We start from the raw sequence: 22,507 nt of genomic DNA, 5'->3' as shown, positions 1-22,507 counted from the left end.
CTGGATACCAAAGCTAAGCTGACTGATCTATAATTCCCTGGGTTGTCCATATTCCCCTTTTTATAGATAGTTACTATATTGTCCCTTTTCTAGTTGTAACCGATGCCTGCTCAATGTGGCACTCTGTCTCCCTCTAGCCATGGGTAGGCCAGCTAGAGATTGATGAGTGTGCTACAGCTTTGTCTTTTAGCTCAAGCAGAAGAGGCTCATGCATTAAGCTCAAGAGGTCCCAGGTTTGATCCCTGTTGCTGACGCCCGTGTAGGGGTCAGCGTTACCTAGTTCTTAAAGATAATTGTTAATGACTCCGATCTCTTCAGCCAGTTCCTTAAGTAGTCTAGGATGTGTTTTGTCAGGCCCTGCCACCTTGAAGACCTCTACCTTGTCTAAGTAATTCATTACTTCTTTCCCTCTTTTAGCTTTAGCTCCTGCCTTTATGCTGATGTTCACTGTGTTAGTTGTCTGATCACTGCTAACCTTTTGGTGAAAACTGAAACAAAAAAGGCATTTGACACTTCGGTCACTGCTGTGTTTCTTATTATTGTCTTTCCCTCCTCATTGAGTAATGGGCCTACCTTGGTCTTCCTCTTGCTTTTAATGTATTGTAAAGTGTTTTCTTGTTACCCTTTATATTACTAGCTAGTTTAATCTTGTTTTGTGCCTTGGTCTTTCTAATTTTGTCCCTACATGCCTGTGGGCTGTAATATTGTGGTCTAATTTCGGTTGTTGTGTTTAGTGTACGGGTGCTGGGTGGTGTTGGTGACCTGTGATCTACAGGAGGTCAGACTAGATCTGGTGGTCCCTTCTGGCCTTAAACTTTGACTCCGATTCTGAGTAGTACACCTGGTATGCCTATACATTAGAAATTGAAGTCAATGGAACTACAAACATGCTTAAAGGTAAATGTGCTTAAACACATGCATACATTGGGGGCTTTGGGGGTTTTTTGTTTGGTTTTTGCACTGAACTGGGGCCTTGGTCTGTATTCATTAGTTTGTCTAAAACTCAGATTCAAAATTACAGGTCAGAAAATAAGCTAATTATTGAAAACAAAAAGTGTATATATAGATTCAAATCGGCCTATAAGACACAAATGCAGATGACAGGACAAAAATCACCTTTTTCCTACAAATGCATTTCACAAATTGTTAATCCTACTTACTCCATAATGCAAGGCAATGATCACTTAATTACAATGCAATAAATGGCAACAGTACAGTTCAATTTATAGTGACTACAGGATTAACTCCAAAATATGTTCACAGTGCCTTAGAAAAGAGACTATTTTAAGCCAGGCTGACTCTAAGGTAAAAGGAGTAGAATAGCATATGTACAGCTCAACTGGAATAGATTGATAAGTGCCAAATTTTCAGCAGGTCTCCAGAAACATCCCCCCCCCCACCCCAAAAAAAATCTGTGCATGCAAACCTCAACAGTTGCATATCCTAGTAGGGTAGCTAGGAAGGCTGTGTGAAACTGGTGGAAAAACTCAAGTGAAAATTTCCACCAGTTTATTTTATTCAGTTTTCACACCCAAACTTTGCAAGATTTTGTAGCCTCTCAAAGTTTGGGGTTCTACAAAGATTAATTTGTAAAACCCATTTCAAGCTGGAAATTCTGAGCTTTCAAATTGTTGCACATTAGAGTTTTCTAAAAAGTATCACAGCAACCATCTGTTGTTATTTATTATTATTATTTGCATTATAGTAGCAGGCAAAGGTATCCAACTGAGAAAAGGGCTGCATTGTTCTAGGCACTGTACATGATAAGAAACAGCCACTGCCCTCCAAAAGCCACAGTCTAAATAGACAAGAGACACACAAAACGAAAGGGGAAACAGAAGCACAAAAAAATTTAGTGATTTGATGAAGGTCACACAGCAGGTTGCTGGCAGCACAAGGATTAAAAGCCAGGTCTCCTGAGTCCCTGTCCAGTGCCCACATACATGGCCTAAATGTATTAATGGGCAATTGAGAGCTCAATCCTGAAAAAGCTGTTGGATATAGTGCTTGCTACTATAAGTAGTTCCAATTAAGAGACAAAGAACTGTGTCCACACGGTAACGAAGGGTGGGGAGTTTAAATACAGTGAATATGTGTAGCAATGTAAATTTCAGTACTTTGATGGGAAAAGTAAAGTGAGATGAAGTGTATGAATTAATAAATGGAACAGAGCAAATACAGACAAAAATTAATATGAGTGGCAGGAGCTACCTTTATTTACAAAATACTTTAAACAATGCTGTTACTCAAATATCAATTAAAATAACAACATAAAAGTTAAAATGAGATTACTTTGTTTTCTGAACAGCTTCCCTGGATAAACAGCAAGAAATGTAAAAAGTACTTTTAAAAATAAGGCAGTGAAACTTAATTATTTTTGGCAATTAATTTTTGCTGCTGTGGCAGGTTAATTGCCTGATCTTCACTAAACCTTGGGATTTTCTTAAATTCCTCCTGTTTCTTGAAGAAAAGCTGGGCTAGAATATGATCTGCTGTGGCATGGAAGTAGTCATCCATATCAAGGGTTTGCAGCTGTCGGAAATAAATTATTTCCATTTGAAATATGGTATTAGATCATTTTATAAGACTATTAACAGCACAGAATATTAAAATACATTGAGTAAAAAGCCACATAGCTCTCATAAACTATCGCACATACAATAAAAAATATCATAAACAATAAAAAGCATAGCACTTACAAGGCACTTTTCATCAAAGCTATTAAAATCTTAACTATTTATCGACACACTTTTTTTTTTGGACTGGGAACAGAGAAAGTTCTGAGCTATGTGTTTAAGAATGTTTGTGTTCTTTGAAAACCAATAGTTTTTAATGCTAAAAATACAAGTAGATTATTGAACCAGAGAGATTGAGTGTGTGAAGTTATGCACTTAAACACACACACAATGACCGGTTCATGAGTTGGCAATACTTAAAAGGGTAAATGTCCTATGAGATAAGGAACTAAGCTAGAATAGCAGTTGCTTCCACACTCCTTTGCTGGATATCAGGATCACAGGATATGTGTAATCACAGGTCCATGGCGCCACCCATGCTCACCATCAAGCATGTTGGCCTGGTCAATGCTTGTGCAGATCCCCTTTCTGTGGTGCACAGGGGCTATAGTGGCCTTTTCAGGCTAATCCACCCACAGCATGACCAGCAGACAAGCGCTCTCTCATGCGCGCACACACACACACACACACACACACACACACACACACCAGTACATAGTCTCTCTCCTCTTTTTTCCGATCCAATGTGGTGCTTTAGTGGTGCCTCATGAAGGCCCTTCACACCAGAAGTGAAGCTCACCGTCAGTGTAGCTGACCGTTACTGGCTGTGTAGCAAAGCATAAGGCAACCAATCACGGAATAAGTCCAATTTATGCTTTCCCCCACACACACTTGCTTATAGAGTAACTGCCATTATGAATTCTCACCTGGTTGCCCGTGCTGAATGCTAGAATCATAAGCAAATCCTCATCACATGTGCTTTTGATATAATGTTGTGTTCCAATGGGGAAAAATACAACATCTCCAGTGCCAATGTCAAAGTCGGTGGTAATTTTAGATGAAACAATAATTCCCACCTAAACAAGAGATGCAGCAATTATTCCTTGCTGGAAAATGTTCAGATATCCAACAGTACATGCCAAGCCCACTCATCATAAGATTAATTAAGAATTACGGCTCCAATTCTGCGCTGAGATCTGCTAGTGCAGACCCAATGACGTCAGTGGAGCACCAGACAGGCACAGGTATCCACAGGGGAAGATTGTGGCTATTATTATTCAACTTCCCATATGGGGAAAAGGGGTTCATCAGAAGTTTCAACTTCTTTGCCTTGGCAGAAGGATTATTAACATTATGAATTTTGGAAATATGTGGGTCAGCTCATATGAAACGCAGGACCCTTAAAAAGAACCTTTAAACCTTTTTGTTTTTCAAAGGGTTGTGACCAGTGCTGGACTAAATATTTGGTACCTTTACCATCCCTTACTTCCCTTCCTTTACATCGGATCCTTTTGTTGTGTTTATCAGCTTCAGTTTAAAGAGGGTGATTTTCGATTATGATCTTATTGTATCTTTGTTTGTTTGTATTATGTCAAAACAGAGCCTCAAGCATCCTGGTAAGTCATGTTAATTAATACTAATCAGAGCAGTAATGATTATCTGGGCCTTCCTCTTGGCATAAAATCAAGACCACCCCTTTTCCTTTCTATATCGTACTTACATGTGGTGATAGGGACATAGTGAAACATTGTTTTCTAAGGGCTTGTCTATACTTACGCGCTGGTTCGGCGGCAGGCAATCAAACTTCTGGGTTCGATTTATCGCGTCTTGTCTGGACGCGATAAATCGAACCCAGAAGTGCTCGCCGTCGACTCCGGTAATCCTGCTCGGCGCGAGGAGTACGCGGAGTCAACGGGGGAGCCTGCCTGCCGCGTCTGGACTGCGGTAAGTTCGAACTAAGGTACGTCGACTTCAGCTACGTTATTCACGTAGATGAAGTTGCGTACCTTAGTTCGAATTGGGGGGTTAGTGTAGACCAGGCCTAAATCTTGTTGCAACTAACTTCCCCTGCTTAGGACCTGTTCCTCAGCAGTGTTGAATCAACAGGATTCCCTCTTATTTTGTCTATCCTCTTTCTAAGACCATAAGAATTCCTACTTGAAGCAGCTTGCTGCCTTTTCCCTGAATGCAGAACAATAATGGGCTAAATTTTTCTCTCTGTTGTGGTAGTGCAACTTCTTTTTGACTTGCTAGAGCTCCATCAGCATATCTCAGAGAAAATTTACCCTAAGAGGAAGGGTGTGGATTTTGGAGTTTTACAGTACTAACAAGAATCAGAATTTTTTCTGAAAACATTCCAATCCTGCAGTCCTAACTCAGACAAAACCCTCATTTAGTTTATGTAACAAATTACCTTTCCACAGCCACTAATGACATAGCCCATCTCGTTAGCATTGAAATGAAAATGAGGTTGCCGTAGTCCATTGCTGTATATCCTGATAGTTGCTAAGGTAAGAGTATTTTCATGCTGGAAGTCAAAATAAGCACAACAGTCAGACAACAGCCCATATGGCAACATCTTAGCTGTGTGTGACAGTGATGATGAACTCACATGCTTTGTAAATGTTACCTTACGTTTCAGCAACGAGAATGCTCTACTGAATATACGTACCATTTGCAGTGACTCACTGAAGATTTTCTCATTGTCATTTAGACCCACTCCATTTTTGCGAAAGCGAGCCCACTGAATTACTCCTCCTGGAAGTTTGAATTCTGTTGAATCTGAATGAATGATGGTTAAAGGAGAATTACTAGAAAATATTCCCTTATGTTATTGGTAATTAATTGCCAGAAGATTTGCTTCTAGCTAATGTTGCTTGATTATCGACCAAGATCATGGGTCCTCACTGGGGACTGAATTTGGGACATCCAGTGCTAAAAGCATAAGCAGCTACCTTTAGCTAGTTAATAGACTCCTATCCTTTGTGAAGCAGCCGCCAGTGCAGGATGCATAACACAGACTGATTAGTGGTTTATACTTGCATAGTACCCCACTCTGACACATGCAAGCAGCAGTTGTACAAACAATAGGAAATCTGAAATCAGAATTTCTTCTTGAGTTTAGACTAAGACTAGTAACTAGCAATGTATTCATTGATATGAATGGCAACAGTGAAAGCTTCTTTCCAGCACTCACCCATTAGCTGTTGGCTCAAACTTTTTATCATGAGAAGTATTTGTTCTGATAGCAATAATTTCAGCTGTCCTGAATCCTGCAAGGTGCTTTGTCATTAGGAGTAGAGGGTGCGCAGCATCTCCCAGGAAATGCTCAGCACCTTGCAGGATTGAGTGCATGGTGTGTGATCATCATGCAGTAGTGGCTGGATCCACTTTATACAAAATATTTTGAAGATGATAAGGTGGTGTTTTCTATACACCTTCCATAGATGGACAACTTTTCACCTTAAACCGGTCAGTCACACTGACAACATTTTCCATGTGCCTGAATCACAGGCCCTTATTCACAAACTGATGTTAAAATGCCTGTAGTATTCTACCTTGAGCATACTAAAAGTCCTACGAAATTGTAATTGTTGCCATATTTCCTTTAGGTAATTTGGACTTCTTTGTGCCTACAATGGTGTTCTCTATTCATTCCCTGGCACTGGCAGTCTGAGTGCCAACGCATTCTCCAGACAGAGTTGCCTTTGGCTCATTTTGCTCTACCTCCCCCGAGGACAGGGTTCAGTTTTCCTTGGAGTGCACCAGCCAGTTCCTCAGGTATATCAGGGACCCATCAAAAGAAGTTTTATTGGCAATATACAAAAAAGAGAAAACTATAAAATAAAAAAATAGTTAAATACACACACTCCATACTACAGTGAACATCACAGACTGGCACTTTCCTTGAAGTTACAGAAGAAGAGGTTGCTCACCTTGTGCAGTAACTGGGTTTTTCAAGATGTGTGTCACTATGGATGCTTCACTTCAGGTGCTAATGCGCCTCCTGAGCCATTGATATGAGATTTTCCGTTAGCAGTGTCTGTTCGGTCAGCACATGCACCCTATTCCTCCTCATGTCACACACCAAGGCTATACAGGGGAACTGCCCTCAGTTCCTTCTCTACCAGAATGTCCCATGGAAAACAGTCTGAAGCAGAGGGGAAGGAGGGCAGCTGGAGGGACGCTGGACTCAATGGTACCTGTTCCAGGGCCAGAGTCAATGGCGCCACACGGGTTGTTGGAACCACAGAGTGGCCCGACTTGGGTCGCACTCTACTAGAATCCCTCTGCCCCGCCAACCTTGGTGTTGGGGATCGACCTCTATCGGTCTTTTTCTGCTTCTTTCTTGGCACCGATGATAGAGAGTAGTGCTGAGGTTCCCTCACTGAAGCACTATTTTTCAGCACCAGGGATGATGGACAGTGCTGAGTCTCTTGAGAAGCAGGAGAGTCTTTTCTCAGTGCCAAAGAGAAGAGAGGAGTCTCCCAAACAGTAATCAGGGCACTCCTTATGGCTGTTGAACTACCCGGCTCCAAGGGAGGTCAAAGTGCTGCCTCCATGAGGATACATCTGAGCTAGTGTCTCTACTCTTTTTGGTGCGGTCTTTGGTAAGTCTTTGTAGATCTTACAGTGCTCCCACATGTGAGTTTCCCCCAGACATTTAAGGCAGCTGGAATGGGGGGCATAAGCTTGTAACAAGAAGCAAACGCTTAAACCTCAGAGATTGAGGCATGCTCCGGTACTAGGCAGGGATTAACCCAGCTGAGTTAACTATTTACCTAACAACTGAAACTTAATTACTAAGAATAAAACATAACTATATACAACGAGGTTAGAAAATCCACTGAGGAGTGCTTGCAAATGCAAGGGATGAGGCAGTTCCAGTGGCCATCAGGGGCAGTAAGAAGGAACTGAGGGGGCTGCAGGTCAGTGGGACCTTTTATACCTGCTCTATGAGCATGCGACTCCAGGAGGCAACAGAGCTGAGGCGATGGATATCACTGGGGGGGGACGGGGACTTTCCGCTGGCGGTGCTCAGGGTAAGCGCACACCTACATTGGAATAGACTTGAGCAAGCACTCGAAGAACTAACCTATGCAAACTAACCCTAAACAAACAGCTATAGAAAACTACACAAGATAGCCAAGACACACTCAGGGTGGACAGGCTAAGGCTCTGTCTCCTGCTGAGGCGGTTGAGAAAGAACTGAGTACAATTCACCCCCACATCCCTATGTAGCCTCAGTGTGCAGCATGAGGACGCATGCATGGGCCAAATGGACAATGCTAAAGGAAAATCTCTGATCAAGGGCTCGAGAGGGGCATACACACCTGAAGTGGAGCACCCATAGGGGAAGGTGCATACTTGAAGAACATTGCAAAGTCAGCTGCATTTATTGCGTGGTAGAAAATGGGACTGGTTTCTGAGAGAGGCTTCCCAGAGAAGCTTTGTGATCAGTTCTATACTTCAGTTATAGGTCCTAATCATTAGAGGAGTAAGGTTCTGGAACAGCCTCCCAATAGGAGTTGTGAGAGCAAACAATTGGTTTTAAGAGACAGCTAGAGAAATTTATGAGTGGGACTGTGTGATGAGGTTGCTTGCCATTGGAGGGAGGTGGGGGCAGGACATGGCAGCCCTGGGAGTTGCTACTAAAATCTCATGCTTTGGGGCTTCAGCTCGTCACCTACAAAGGTAGGAAGGAATTTCATAGATTCATAGATTCTAGGACTGGAAGGGACCTCGAGAGGTCATCGAGTCCAGTCCCCTGCCCGCATGGCAGGACCAAATACTGTCTAGACCATCCCTGATAGACATTTATCTAACCTACTCTTAAATATCTCCAGAGATGGAGATTCCACAACCTCCCTAGGCAATTTATTCCAGTGTTTAACCACCCTGACAGTTAGGAACTTTTTCCTAATGTCCAACCTAGACCTCCCTTGCTGCAGTTTAAGCCCATTGCTTCTGGTTCTATCCTCAGAGGCTAAGGTGAACAAGTTTTCTCCCTCCTCCTTATGACACCCTTTTAGATACCTGAAAACTGCTATCATGTCCCCTCTCAGTCTTCTCTTTTCCAAACTAAACAAACCTAATTCTTTCAGTCTTCCTTCATAGGTCATGTTCTCAAGACCTTTAATCATTCTTGTTGCTCTTCTCTGGACCCTTTCCAATTTCTCCACATCTTTCTTGAAATGCGGTGCCCAAAACTGGACACAATACTCCAGCTGAGGCCTAACCAGAGCAGAGTAGAGCGGAAGAATGACTTCTCGTATCTTGCTCACAACACACCTGTTAATACATCCCAGAATCATGTTTGCTTTTTTTGCAACAGCATCACACTGTTGACTCATATTTAGCTTGTGGTCCACTATAACCCCTAGATCCCTTTCTGCCGTACTCCTTCCTAGACAGTCTCTTCCCATTCTGTATGTGTGAAACTGATTTTTTCTTCCTAAGTGGAGCACTTTGCATTTGTCTTTGTTAAACTTCATCCTGTTTACCTCAGACCATTTCTCCAATTTGTCCAGATCATTTTGAATTATGACCCTGTCCTCCAAAGCAATTGCAATCCCTCCCAGTTTGGTATCATCCGCAAACTTAATAAGCGTACTTTCTATGCCAATATCTAAGTCGTTAATGAAGATATTGAACAGAGCCGGTCCCAAAACAGACCCCTGCGGAACCCCACTCGTTATGCCTTTCCAGCAGGATTGGGAGCCATTAATAACAACTCTCTGAGTACGGTTATCCAGCCAGTTATGCACCCACCTTAGAGTAGCCCCATCTAAATTGTATTTGCCTAGTTTATCGATAAGAATATCATGCGAGACCGTATCAAATGCCTTACTAAAGTCTAGGTATACCACATCCACAGCTTCTCTCTTATCCACAAGACTCGTTATCCTATCGAAGAAAGCTATCAGATTGGTTTGACATGATTTGTTCTTTACAAATCCATGCTGGCTGTTCCCTATCACCTTACCACCTTCCAAGTGTTTGCAGATGATTTCCTTAATTACTTGCTCCATTATCTTCCCTGGCACAGAAGTTAAACTAACTGGTCTGTAGTTTCCTGGGTTGTTTTTATTTCCCTTTTTATAGATGGGCACTATATTTGCCCTTTTCCAGTCTTCTGGAATCTCTCCCATCTCCCATGATTTTCCAAAGATAATAGCTAGAGGCTCAGATACCTCCTCTATTAGCTCCTTGAGTATTCTAGGATGCATTTCATCAGGCCCTGGTGACTTGCAGGCATCTAACTTTTCTAAGTGATTTTTAACTTGTTCTTTTTTTATTTTATCTGCTAAACCTACCCCCTTCCCATTAGCATTCACTATGTTAGGCATTCCTTCAGACTTCTCGGTGAAGACCGAAACAAAGAAGTTTCCTTCCTCCCTCTCAGTGTATTCTGGGTGGGTTTTGAGGGTGGTTTTTTTGTGTGCGTGTCCTTTCTCTAAAGCATCTGAGATGGCCATACCTGGAGATGGGACACTGGATGGGATGGGTCAGTGCTCTGAGATGGCAGTGAACTTTCTCTCATCTGCTTGGCTGGCTGGTGCATCTCAGTCCCTCCTGCTCTCTGCCTGTGGCACACCATAGCTCAGTATCCTGGAGATTATAATACTTTGGTCTAGTTTCAGTTGCTGGGTTTAGTTGCTGGGTACAGTTGGTGGCCTGTGATACACAGGAGGTCAGACTAAATGATCCGGTGGTCCATGCTGGCCTTAAACTATGATTCTATGACCTGCCTTTACATGGCATTTTTTCTGTGACATCATGTAGTATCTGCTCACTAGAGCACAAAGAACATATTCAGTTTCAATACGTGAATTTATGCTAAACTATGGCCCTGTTTCTGCAACACAAGGCAGCCACTTTGACTGCCAGTGCAAAACAGCCCTATAGCTGGCATATCTGACTATGGGATGGAACCCCTGGTATAGCTGGACCTTCCAATAGCCTAAAGCCAGGATGGCCACTTTATATGGCACTCATATACACTCTGTGGAAGGCAGAGAGAGCTTGGTCAGGGAAAAGGGAGCATGTCTGGGGTATCAGTGGAACCTGGCCAATTCTCAGCTGAAATAATAGACCCTTGATATATTACATAGATGCAGCTGCATTTGTGTCGTATAGGCAGATTTGAATCTATGTATACTTTTTGTTTTTGATTAAATAATTAGCTTATTTTCTGACCTGTAATTTTGAAATGGGAGTTTTTAGACAAACTAATGAATACAGACCAAGGCCCCAGTTCACGAAACCCCCCCACAAAAAACACCCCTATGTGTGCATGTGTTTACGTTTGTAGTTCCATTGACTTCAATTTCTAATGTATAGGCATACCAGTTGTACTACTCAGAGTCAGAATCATAGAGTTTAAGGCCAGAAGGGACCACCAGATCATCTAGTCTGACTTCCTGTATATCACAGGCCACCAATACCACCCAGCACCCATACACTAAATGCAACAACTGAAATTAGACAACATATTACAGCCCACAGGAGACTGCCTGAGGCCTCTGCTTAATATTGTCCATTTTATTAATTTACAAATTGTTTCTAGACTATTATATTACTACTTCTCCCCTCTATCACATTTAATTTTTACTCCACTTTATCAACATAAGAACGGTCATACTGGGTCAGACCAATGGTCCACCTAGCCCGGTATCCTTTCTTCCAATAATGGCCAATCCCAGAGGATTCAAAGAGAATGAACAGGACAGGGCAATCATCAAGTGATCCATTCCATCATCCAGTCCCAGCATACGATGGTCAGAAGGCTAGGGACACCAAGAGTAATGGGTTGCATCCCTGACCATCTTGGCTAAAAGCCATTGATGGACCTATCCTCCATGAACTTATCTACCGGTCATTCTTTTTTGAACCTAGTTATAATTTTGGTCTTCAGAACATCCCTGACAACGAGTTCCACAGGTTGACTGTGCATTGTGTGAAGAAGTACTTCCTTCAAAACAAACAGATACCCCATGTATATACCAAGTTCTTAGTTTGTACCTTTGAGATTATAGAAGTATCGCCACACTAGCTTGTCTGGAGACTGCACATAGCTGGCATTCTGAACAAGCTCTACTAAGTTTGGTGGAAGGTTAATGGCCTGATCTTCTGTTTGTTTCTTGAATGTTCTAATAAAATTCACTCCACCTTGAGGCTAAAATACACACAATAAAAATGTTATGTTAGCAAATGCATGAAGCAAACAGGGAAAGTAGAGCTGCTTGATCAAGTAATGTGCTTTTCACCTTTAAGACATACTGAAAGTCTGATCTGGTAACACGTGCTGCCATGCATTGTCCCATATAATTCCTAGCGCTATAAATATTTTAACTTGATTGTATACTTTGTTCAAATCCTAAAGAGATTTGAAACTGAAACAAAATGTAAGTCCTCTCTCACCTGGGTAGATGCTACAAATTATTTGCATCCTCACTATAGAATGCACAGTTTCCACCATGAGAACCTGCAGATCCCCTGGATCCAGCAGATACTATGAGCCTATATGCTGGCTCCAGAATAGCAGTGGCTTCAGGGACCCTTGCCCCACTGTGACAAGGACTAGTTCTAAGGATATGAGAGGACACTGCTACTCGGGGGGCATACAAATCCTTCCAGCCGGAGACAGGAGATCCTGCACAAATTCATAAGGTGCATGGTTGGGCCATTTTTGATTACTTTCAGCAAGACAGAGATGTATATGCTACTGTTCAAACCTTTAATGATCTTGCTGCTATGTCTTCTGGTGTAGAGAAAAACACATCATCAACATCCAAGGTTTGAAGTTCTTCATGTGTTGTAAAAAACAGCAGGAACAAACAGTCATCTTCTCCCACATTCTTTACCCAATGCAATGTGTTTTTAGGGAAGAAAATCACTTGGCCTGCGGTAACATTGTATGTGGTTACTATGCTACCACCAGCATCAACAACACCAATCCAGGCACTACCCTGAAACACAGGCAGAGCGACAGAACACAGTCATGAAAGAAACAAACAAACATTGTTTTTTCCATAGTGAGCTCATAAATTGTATTTGCCTACATTTTAATAATTCAAAAATACATGTGACTGATAGTAGCCCACTCTGGTGACAGTCCCACTCTTATTCAGGTTTTGAGAGACCAAAGCAAGAATAGTGCATTCAGCGATAAATTGTTGGAAGGCCCAATTACTTTAAGAAACACTTGATAAATTTTCTCTCTCTCACACACACACACACAAAACATTATGTTGTTTAAACAAAGCTATGAATGTTATGATTATAGTTTAAGAAGATTCAAACTACTGGGGATAAGGATCATGTGTCTGTGAAATGTCTTGTACAATTGCTCCCCAATCCTGACTGGGGCCTGTAAGTGCTACTATGATATAAATATTAAATACTTAGAATACTAACAATACTTTTATTATTAAGTATAGCCAAGAGTCAATTATTCAAAATACATAACGCTTTGTTTTCAAAATTATGTACAATCTCTAATTATTCCTCACAATACCCCATGAGTTAGTACTTTAAGTAACTTTTACTATTCCCATTTTACAGATGGAGAAATGGATAGTCAGAGGAGATAAGACAAACACTTTCAAATTTGGGTGCCTAATATTAAGCACCTAATTCATGTGCAGGCACCCAGATAAGTAGCTGAATTTTTAAAAGTGCAGAGTACACAAAATTTCCACTGACTGCAACTATTACACTTTGGTTGGAGCTGTGAGTGTATAGTATGTCTGCAAATCACGCCATTTAAGAACATAATTTCAGGCATCAAGGTTTGAAAATGTGACACACGTTAACCAGTGATAATGCCGTCATTATTATTATTTAGCATTTCTGTATAAGACCATAGGTTGGCATGATGCTTTACTCCAAAAATTACAACAGATGAAATTAAAATAATCAGATTGTACCTTTAGGAGAAAGCCATGTTCATTGGCATTAAAGTGCCAATGGGGGGCCCGGAGCCCTTTGCTCTTGATCCGTAATGTTCCAAAAGTCATCTTAGATCGCTGATTGTTGATGCTTGTTCCAAATTCCATTTCTTCATCACTCGGATAATCCTTTACATCATACCTAAATCTTGCCCATTGAATATCACCCCCAGGAAACTGAAATACCTAGCAAATCATAGACAAAAGTTATTATTTATAAGTATTGGACAAAGGCAAGGCCAGTGGGGAAATGAAGGGAAAATATTGAAGGAATATTTCAGAACATTACTTTATATGTAGATATGAAATTTGTGGAAAACGTAGGGAATTCTTGGTGAGGCTTCTCTCTCTATGCGTTTACTACACTTTTGATGATCCCACACATACCTTTATACATCAAATTGCTATAATATCATTTTTTTTTTACAATGATTGATAAAACCATTCCTTAAGGACAAAACTCTCAGAAAAATTAGTGGCTAAGAATCGCTTTGTAGGTACATCAAACAAAAAAAGTGGAAGACCCGGGGTGAAATCTTAGCCCTACTGAAGTCAATGGAAGAACACCCATTGACTTTAGTAGGGTCAGAGTCAATCAGTGTGTATCTGCTATCAAAAACTAAACAAATATAAGGCTGACATGGCCTATCATCACCTTGACCACACTACTTTTATGCTGTACTCCCTTCCCCCTTCTCTTTCTTTGTCTTTTTAGACACTGATTCAGGAAAGCACTTAAGTACGTGCTTACAATTAAGCACATGTGTAAGTAGCCTTCCTAAATAGAATGTTTTCCTGAAGCAGGGTCTTAGATTGTAAACTCTTTGTGCTAGGGACTGTTCCTTCCCATTTATTTGTACTCTATCTAGAATAAATCCAGCAATTTTTAAAAGTCACCTTACATTAGGGAAGTGTATTACAGGACACTGTAATCTTGAAAACCACATTTTTGGTATGTTTGCACCTCCTATAGTTGCATCTAATGCCTAACAATATCAGAACTGGAAGAAATTAGAAAAAGGCAATTTTTTTTGTTCCTTTAATTTGTATATTTGACAGCACTGTATATCAGTTTAACTGTCCACTGTCTAATCAATCATCTTCTCCTTTGCGGGGAAACCCTTATAAACATGAACACGGGATCAGAAAAATCCATATAAATATACTTTTTTAAGGATTTAAAAAAAGAGTCAAAACATACACTTTAACATCTGGCTCTATGAAAACTGGAGTTCTAAAATTGGTCAATTTTTAAAAATTCAATAAGTTTTGAAATACAGAGACTAAACTCTGAAGTAATCTGTTTGGTTTGTACATGAACTGCAGTGCTATAAGGCCAGCAAGGTGAGTGAGGCTACTACTGCCTAAAATGAGACCATCACATTCATTTTTATTTGTGACCAAAGAATACATTTTAGCTCGGTTCTCAAGATTTCCAGTTTCAACTAAACGGCTTCTATTTGTATTCAAGCTTTCTGAAAATGTTTCACATTGTGTAGTTTCACTGCTAGATTTCAAAAGCTGACTTCCTTTTAAAACTCTGTAATTTTGGTTATTTAGACATCTAATTTGTAGGTGCAAATAATGATATGTCCAAAAGATGTAAATTGCATTTTGGATTATTTATGAATCAATAGCTCTTTGTGCCTGCAATTCTGTGGGCAGAAAAGGAGAGAACCAAAACAAAAAACAAAAAAACAGGCCAGTCTGAAAATTTGGCCCTAAACAATAATATTATTTTGTAAGAAGAACAACTGCTACCTTAGATTTACCCAGATGATTCAGAAACTGGAATTTGACATCTACTCTTTTTTTGTCTGACATTGTTATTGGTGTTTTTGGAGAGGTTATTTCATGCTTTTGAATGTTTAGCTGTGTCATAAATCCAATGTTCTTAATGTAGACCAAGGAAATAATCAGCACTCCTATGATGGTGGAGATGACGCAGGCCAAGAGACAAACTAGAAAGATGTTCATTAGCGACCAGTGGCTCTTTCTTTCCTACAAGACATTTTAAAAACCAAAGTTATTAGTTAGCAATCAGAACAACTGTTAATGCAATGGTACCTGTGTAATCAAGACTGGATACCTTTCCTGAAGATATGCTTTTGTCAGACAAGTTAGTGGGCCCAGTATAGGAGTAACTTGATGAAATTTTTTTGGCCCCTGTTATGGTCAGACTAGATGCTCTAATGGCCCCTTCACACAAGGGGGCTGATACCACAGACTTTATTCATGAGTTACACATGTATTCTTTCTATCTATCTATCTAGGAGTTTTCTTTAGTGCCCATCAATGTGCAGAATAGAGCCTAGATCTCCCTTGGAATATCAATACAAGCTGCTAATTTTCACAAGAAAGTGAGATAATAAAGAAAAGCAAAAGAGCTACTGAAATTTTCACCAGTTTTACGGATTAAGCTACAAACTGCAACAAGACAGAGCATCCTTTATACATTAAGCATGGGTTGTTGTTTTTTAACTATTTAAAAGGATGATGAGATGAGATATGCTTTGTATAGTTACTTTTTTTAATCCTTTGGGAAAACGTAAAGTCCTCCGTGTATTTTAACCTGGTTAAATCCTTAATGGTCACTTTTCAAACTGTACTGTTTAAGCTTTCAAACCACTGCTGCTTAAACTTCTGCTGCCCTTAACAATATAAGATAACCAACATTTTTTTAAACTTTGTCCACCCTACGCAAAACTGGAAGAGGTTAAGGTGGCCAGGTAGGCCTATTAACTGCCCAGGCTTCACCTGGAGAGGTGACAGGGAGCAGGGAAGTGATAAGGAGGCTCTGCTGCTGGACAGGAACTGGAGGGGCCTGTATAAAGCACAGGTGCTAAGAGAAGAAAAGGGCTGCAGGAGAGTTGTCAGCAATCACTCCCTGGGAGAAGGGAGGTGTGTTTTGGGCTATGGAGATAGGGTTATCAGGTGTCCGGTTTTCAACTGGAACACCCGGTCGAAAAGGGACCCTGGCAGCTCCGGTCAGCACCGCCAACCATGCTATTATAAGTCCGGTTGGTGGTGCTGCCCAGCTAAGGCAGGCTAGTCCCTACCTGCGCCGCTGACCAGGAGCCGCCGGAGGTAAGCCTGTGCCCCAACCCAGACCCTCAACCCTTACCCCAGCCCAGAGCCCCCCCCCCCGCACCCCAACCCCTCATCCCTGGCCCCACCCCAGAGCCTGCACCCTCAGATGGAGCCCTCACCCCCCTGCATCCCAACCCCCTGCCCCAGCCCAGAGCCCCCTGCCACACCCTGAACCCTTCTGCCCCACCCCCCAGCCTGGAGCACCCTCCTGCATCCCAAACCCTTCATCCCCATCCCCAGAGCCTGCACCCCCAGATGGAGCCCTCATCCCCCTGCCTCATCCTGCAGGCTCCTCCTGCACCCCAAACCCCTCATCCCGGGCCCCACCCCAGAGCCTGCACCCCCAGACGGAGCCCTCACTTTACCTTATAGTATCTCCCTGTCAATCCCACACAATTCTATACTTTTATTAAAAATACCCATGTATTCTACATCATGGTAACTAATATAGCACATATGCTCTCACTAAAAATCCCCAATGGGTAAAGTCAGTTGGGTCACTGTGGAGTTGCTAACCTGATATAATTATAGCCAAGAGCTGCTGGGAAGGCAATTTCAGTACTTACTATAAGCTCCCTATAACACAACAGGTTAGGGTATGTCTACACTGCAACGAAACACCCGTGGCTGGTGTTGCACTTTAACTTTTATGAAACACTTAAAGGAGAGGAAAGTGATCAGGAACAGTCAGCATGGATTCACCAAGGGGAAGTCGTGCCTGACTAACCTAATTGCCTTCTATGATGAGATAACTGGCTCTGTGGATGAGGGGAAAGCAGTGGATGTGTTATTCCTTGACTTTAGCAAAGCTTTTGATACGGTCTCCCACAGTATTCTTGCCGCCAACTTAAAGAAGTATGGGCTGGATGAATGGACTGTAAGGTGGATAGAAAGCTGGCTAGATCGTCGGGCTCAACGGGTAGTGATCAATGGCTCCATGTCTAGTTGGCAGCCGGTTTCAAGCGGAGTGCCCCAAGGGTCGGTCCTGGGGCCGGTTTTGTTTAATATCTTTATTAATGATCTGGAGGATGGTGTGGACTGCACTCTCAGCAAGTTTGCAGATGACACTAAACTGGGAGGCGTGGTAGATACACTAGAGGGTAGGGATCGGATACAGAGGGACCTAGACAAATTAGAGGATTGGGCCAAAAAAAAACCTGATGAGGTTCAACAAGGACAAGTGCAGAGTCCTGCACTTAGGACGGAAGAATCCCATGCACAGCTACAGACTAGGGACCGAATGGCTGGGTAGCAGTTCTGCAGAAAAGGACCTAGGTGTCACAGTGGACGAGAAGCTGGATATGAGTCAACAGTGTGCTCTTGTTGCCAAGAAGGCTAACGGCATTTTGGGCTGTATAAGTAGGGGCATTGCCAGCAGATCGAGGAACATGATCGTTCCCCTTTATTCGACATTGGTGAGGCCTCATCTGGAGTACTGTGTCCAGTTTTGGGCCCCACACTACAAGAAGGATGTGGAAAAATTGGAAAGAGTCCAGTGGAGGGCAACAAAAATGATTAGGGGTCTGGAGCACATGACTTATGAGGAGAGGCTGTGGGAACTGGGATTGTTTTGTCTCCAGAAGAGAAGAATGAGGGGGGATTTGATAGCTGCTTTCAACTACCTGAAGGGGGGTTCCAAAGAGGATGGAGCTCTGCTGTTCTCAGTGGTGGCAGATGACAGAACAAGGAGCAATGGTCTCAAGTTGCAGTGCAGGAGGTCTACGTTGGAGATTAGGAAACACTATTTCACTAGGAGGGTGGTTAAGCACTGGAATGCGTTACCTAGGGAGGTGGTGGAATCTCCTTCCTTGGAGGTTTTTAAGGCCCGGCTTGACAAAGCCCTGGCTGGGATGATTTAGTTGGGAATTGGTCCTGCTTTGAGCAGGGGGTTGGACTAGATGACCTCCTGAAGTCCCTTCCAACCCTGATATTCTATGATTCTATGAACTTCAATCTAGAAACGAATTTAGTTAAATCAGTTGAATTTGTGTGTAAACTAGCCCTAAGCCTTCTGCTATCACATCTTTGCTAAGTGAAGCAAGGCCATGGTGATTTCTTGAGTGAGTATAATGTTTGCCAATTAGCAAAGTGAAAATTAGGAAGATTTTATGTTATTTAACTCTTTATAGTATATTTGTGTACATAATTTTGCTATACCATGAAACAAGATGTTAAGCCCCAACTCTGATTCTTATTTGATAAAGTTCTAAATAATTGCAAAAGAGAAACTTACCGGTACTTCTTGCTTTGTCTGTTCTTTCATATTTGAGGAACTCTGTATTTTCTCTTCTTGCATTTCAAATCCTGGGTTCTCCATTTAAAGAAACTGGAACAGACTTTTGTGTAAAAAAAAAAAAAAAAAAAATCTGATTGAAAAATAATGTTAATTCTAATTTGTGCTCAGTATTTCTAGAGCTGCAGCACCAAGAAACAACTAATTTTAATTTTGCATAGAAATAGTAACAACACTTAGAATGATCTTATGTCTAAACTGGTTGCAATTCAGGAAGTCTCCTTTTCTAAACTGTCACAGGAAAGTTCTGCCTATTTCCAAATTCAGGACTGAAGTTACTCAATTCATTTCTGCATTACACAAAATCCGTGAGATGACAAGACAGTAAGACAGACAGGTTCTGTTAACTGAAGACTGTGGGGAACTAACAGTGGACAGCTCAAGCAGTGACAGCAGCAGCATGGTGAGCTGGGAAGCAGTGCAGAGGCAACAAATGGTCTGCTCCTTTCCCTGTGAAGAGCAGCTTCCCCCTACTATGAGAGTCATTCCCATGATAATGATGGACGAAATATTTTGGGTAAGGACACAGTAATGAAAACAAAAGGAAAACAGTGAACTGTACTAGAGCACATTAAAAAATTGTCTCAATTTTCAGACACAGGCATCTGTTGGATAACAAGAAAGATATTCCTGAATCATTACTATTACTTACATTGGGAAAGAAAAACGGACAGAATGATAACAAGTGGCAATGATGGCCCCGAGAAAAAAAACGGTTACCCACCTCTTGTAACTGTTGTTTTTCAAGATGTGCTGCTCATGTCCATTCCAAGTAGGTGTGTGCGCACCGCATGCACAGTCATCAGAAGGTTTTTCCCCTAGTAATACCCGTCAGGTTGGCTGTGGAGCCCTCGGGAGTTGCGCCTTCATGGCAGTGTACGTAGGTCCCTGCTGACCCGCCACCTCTTCAGTTCCTTCTTGCTGGATACTCAGACAGAGTGGGAGGTGGGTGGGTCTTGGAATGGACATGAGCAACACATCTCAAACAACAGTTGCAAGAAGTAGGTAACTGTTTGTTCTTCGAGTGTTTGCTCGTGTCGATTCCAAGTAGGTGACTCCCAAGCCTAACGTAGGAGGTGGGGTTGGAGTTCATAGAATCGCTGTTTGTAGCACTACTCTGCTGAATGCTGCATCGTCTCTGGCCTGCTGTATAATGGTGCAGTGCAATGAAAAGGTGTGGATCAACGACCAGGTCACTGCCCTGCAGATGTCTTGAATAGGAACTGGTGCCAGGAATGAAGCTGAGGATGCCTGCGCCCTTGTGGAGTGTGCCGTCAGCGCAGGGGCAGGAATCTTTGCCAAGTCATAACATACCCGAATACAGGATGTGATCCAAGAAGTGATCCTTTGGGACGAGACTGGAAGCCCCTTCATCCGCTCTGCAGTTGCAATGAAGAGTTGCATTGATTTTCTAAATGGCTTCATTCTTTCAATGTAGAAGGCTAATGCTCGTCTGACATCCAGGGAGTGAAGCATTCGTTCCCTGTTGCTCGCATGCGGCTTAGGAAAGAACACTGGGAGAAAAATGTCCTGGTTTGCGTGGAATTGTGAAACTACCTTTGGGAGAAAGACAGGGTGTAGTCGCAACTGCACCTTGTCCTTATAGAAGACCTTATATGGGGGCTCCAAAGTTAAGGCCTTAAGCTCAGACACCCTCCTGGCTGAAGTTATAGCCACCAAGAATGCTACTTTCCAGGAAAGGTAGAGGAGGAAGCATGTTGCTAAAGGCTTGAAAAGAGGTCCCATCAGTCTGGAGAGCACCAGGTTGAGATCCCATGGGAAAATTGCCTGTCTTACTTGAGAGTACAGTCTCTCTAGGCCTTTGAGGCAGTGGCCCACCATAGGATTTGCAAAAACAGAGCAACAAGCTGCACCGGCATGGAAAGCTGAGATAGCGGCCAGCGGCACCTTTACTGATGATACCGACAGACTTTACTGTTTCAGATGCAGCAAACAGTCCAGGATAAAGAGAATCGATGCCTGTAAGGGTTGAGTGTCTTTTTGTGATGTCCAAATAGAGAATCTTTTCCACTTGGCCAAATAAGTGGCCCTGGTGAATGGCTTTCTGCTACCAAGGAGGATCTCTCTAACAGGGTCTAAGCATGTGAGCTCCGAAGGGTTTAGCCACAGAGTTTCCATGCCATGAAATGGAGAGACTGCAGATTGGGATGCTGGAGGTGGCTGTGGTCCTGCGTGATCAAGTCCAGGACCAGGGGCAGGGTTATCGGTGTGTCCACCAGCACATCTAGAGGGTGATGAATCAGTGTTGGCGTGGCCACGCTGGTGCTATTAAGATCATGGATGCTCGCTCCTTTCTGAACTTCACAAGGACCTTGTGTATAAGCGGGAAGTGCAGGAATGTGTATAGTAGATGATCCTTTCAAGGGAGGAGAAAAGTGTCAGAGTGAGCCCAGGCTGTGATTCAGGAAGGACCAAAACTGGTGACACTTCCTGTTGTATTTTGTTACAAATAAATCTATTTGGGGAAACCCCCACCGTTGGAAGATGTTGATCACAACATCCGGGCAGAGGGACCACTCGTGATTCTGAAATGACCTGCTGAGATGATCGGCCAGTTCGTTCTGGGAACCTGGAAGGTACAATGCCTCTAGATGTATCAAATAGGTGATGCAGAAGTCCCACAACTTGAGGACTTCCTGGCAGAGGTGAGAGGAGCGAGCACCACAGTCTGTTTATATAGAACATCGCTGTTGTGTTGTCGGTCAACACTGATACACATCTGCCTTCCAGATGGTCCTGGAATGTTTGGCAAGCAAGGCGGGCCACTCTTAGCTTCCTGACATTGATGTGCAACAAAAGTTCTGCCTGGGACCAGAGGCACTGAGTCCTCCTAAGTGCGCCCCCCCATCCCATTGCCGACGCGTCTGTGACTAGAGACATTGAGGGGTGGGGTCCGCACACACCACTTGCCAGTTGAGCCACCACAGGAGGGACTCAATAACCGGAGGAGGAAATGTAATTAACTTGTCTAGTCGGTCTCAGGATGGCCTGTACACTGAGGCCAACCAGGCCTGAAGAGGCTGGAGACGAAGTCTCGTGTGTTGTACTACATACGTACAAGCAGCCATGTGACCAAGCAGCCTCAGGCCCTAGGGTATCGCCTTAGGTCCTCTATTATGGCACCCATAGTTAGAAAATGGGACTCCAGAAGGAATGCTTTGGCTTGACTGGAGTCTAGGAGAGCGCCGATTAACTTTATCCTCTGGGTAAGGGTTAGAGTTGATTTCGACACATTCAGCATTAGCCCAAGCTCTTTGAAAGTCAATCATATGAGGTTCACATGCTGTTCCACCCGGGATTTGGTACAGCCCTTGACAAGTCAGTCGTCTAGGTATGGGAAAACTTTTACCTGTCAGCTCCTCAGGTATGCATTTGGTGAACACCCGAGGGGCCGCTGATAGCCTAAAGGGGAGAACCGTGAACTGATAATGGGTGTTGACCACGAAGTGAAGGAATCGCCTTTGGGATGGCACAATTGACACGTGGAAGCATGCATCTTTCAAGTCGAGGGTGGCGTACCAGTCCCCCAGATCCAGGGAGGGAATAATAGAAGCCAGAGAAATCATGTGGAACTTCAGCTTTTTCACGAATTTGTTGAGGTTCTGCAGGTCCAAAACGGGTCTTAGCCCACCTTT

The 22,507-nt window shown here is 42.7% G+C and overlaps 1 protein-coding gene across 1 annotated transcript; it reads right to left on the bottom strand.

Annotated features, from left to right (window-relative positions):
• Positions 1-2,367: 2,367 nt before the first annotated feature.
• On the bottom strand, positions 2,368-18,875 carry DYNAP (dynactin associated protein). Its single transcript, XM_065406889.1, has 9 exons — positions 18,792-18,875; positions 15,230-15,469; positions 13,448-13,654; positions 12,254-12,487; positions 11,541-11,694; positions 5,188-5,297; positions 4,930-5,043; positions 3,443-3,592; positions 2,368-2,532 (listed from the first exon to the last, which is right to left on the bottom strand). The coding sequence occupies exons 1-9, from the start codon at positions 18,873-18,875 to the stop codon at positions 2,368-2,370; spliced, it is 1,458 nt and encodes a 485-aa protein (XP_065262961.1).
• Positions 18,876-22,507: the final 3,632 nt, after the last annotated feature.

This window comes from Emys orbicularis, chromosome 6 (assembly GCF_028017835.1).
Source record: "Emys orbicularis isolate rEmyOrb1 chromosome 6, rEmyOrb1.hap1, whole genome shotgun sequence".
Classification (NCBI taxonomy): Eukaryota; Metazoa; Chordata; order Testudines; family Emydidae; genus Emys; species Emys orbicularis.
The sequence above is the reverse complement of the archived record's forward strand: the minus strand, read 5'-3'. Positions and strand labels throughout refer to the sequence as shown.

Bases quoted from the DNA above. Each gene is read 5' to 3' on its own strand.
- DYNAP (XM_065406889.1), bottom strand. From the start codon at position 18,875: ATGGAGAACCCAGGATTTGAAATGCAAGAAGAGAAAATACAGAGTTCC. The intron at 5,044-5,187 runs GTACGTATATTC...TTTGACTTCCAG, and splicing joins TCAGTGAGTCACTGCAAATG to CATGAAAATACTCTTACCTT. The intron at 3,593-4,929 runs GTAATTTGTTAC...TCTCTTGTTTAG, and splicing joins TCATTAGTGGCTGTGGAAAG to GTGGGAATTATTGTTTCATC.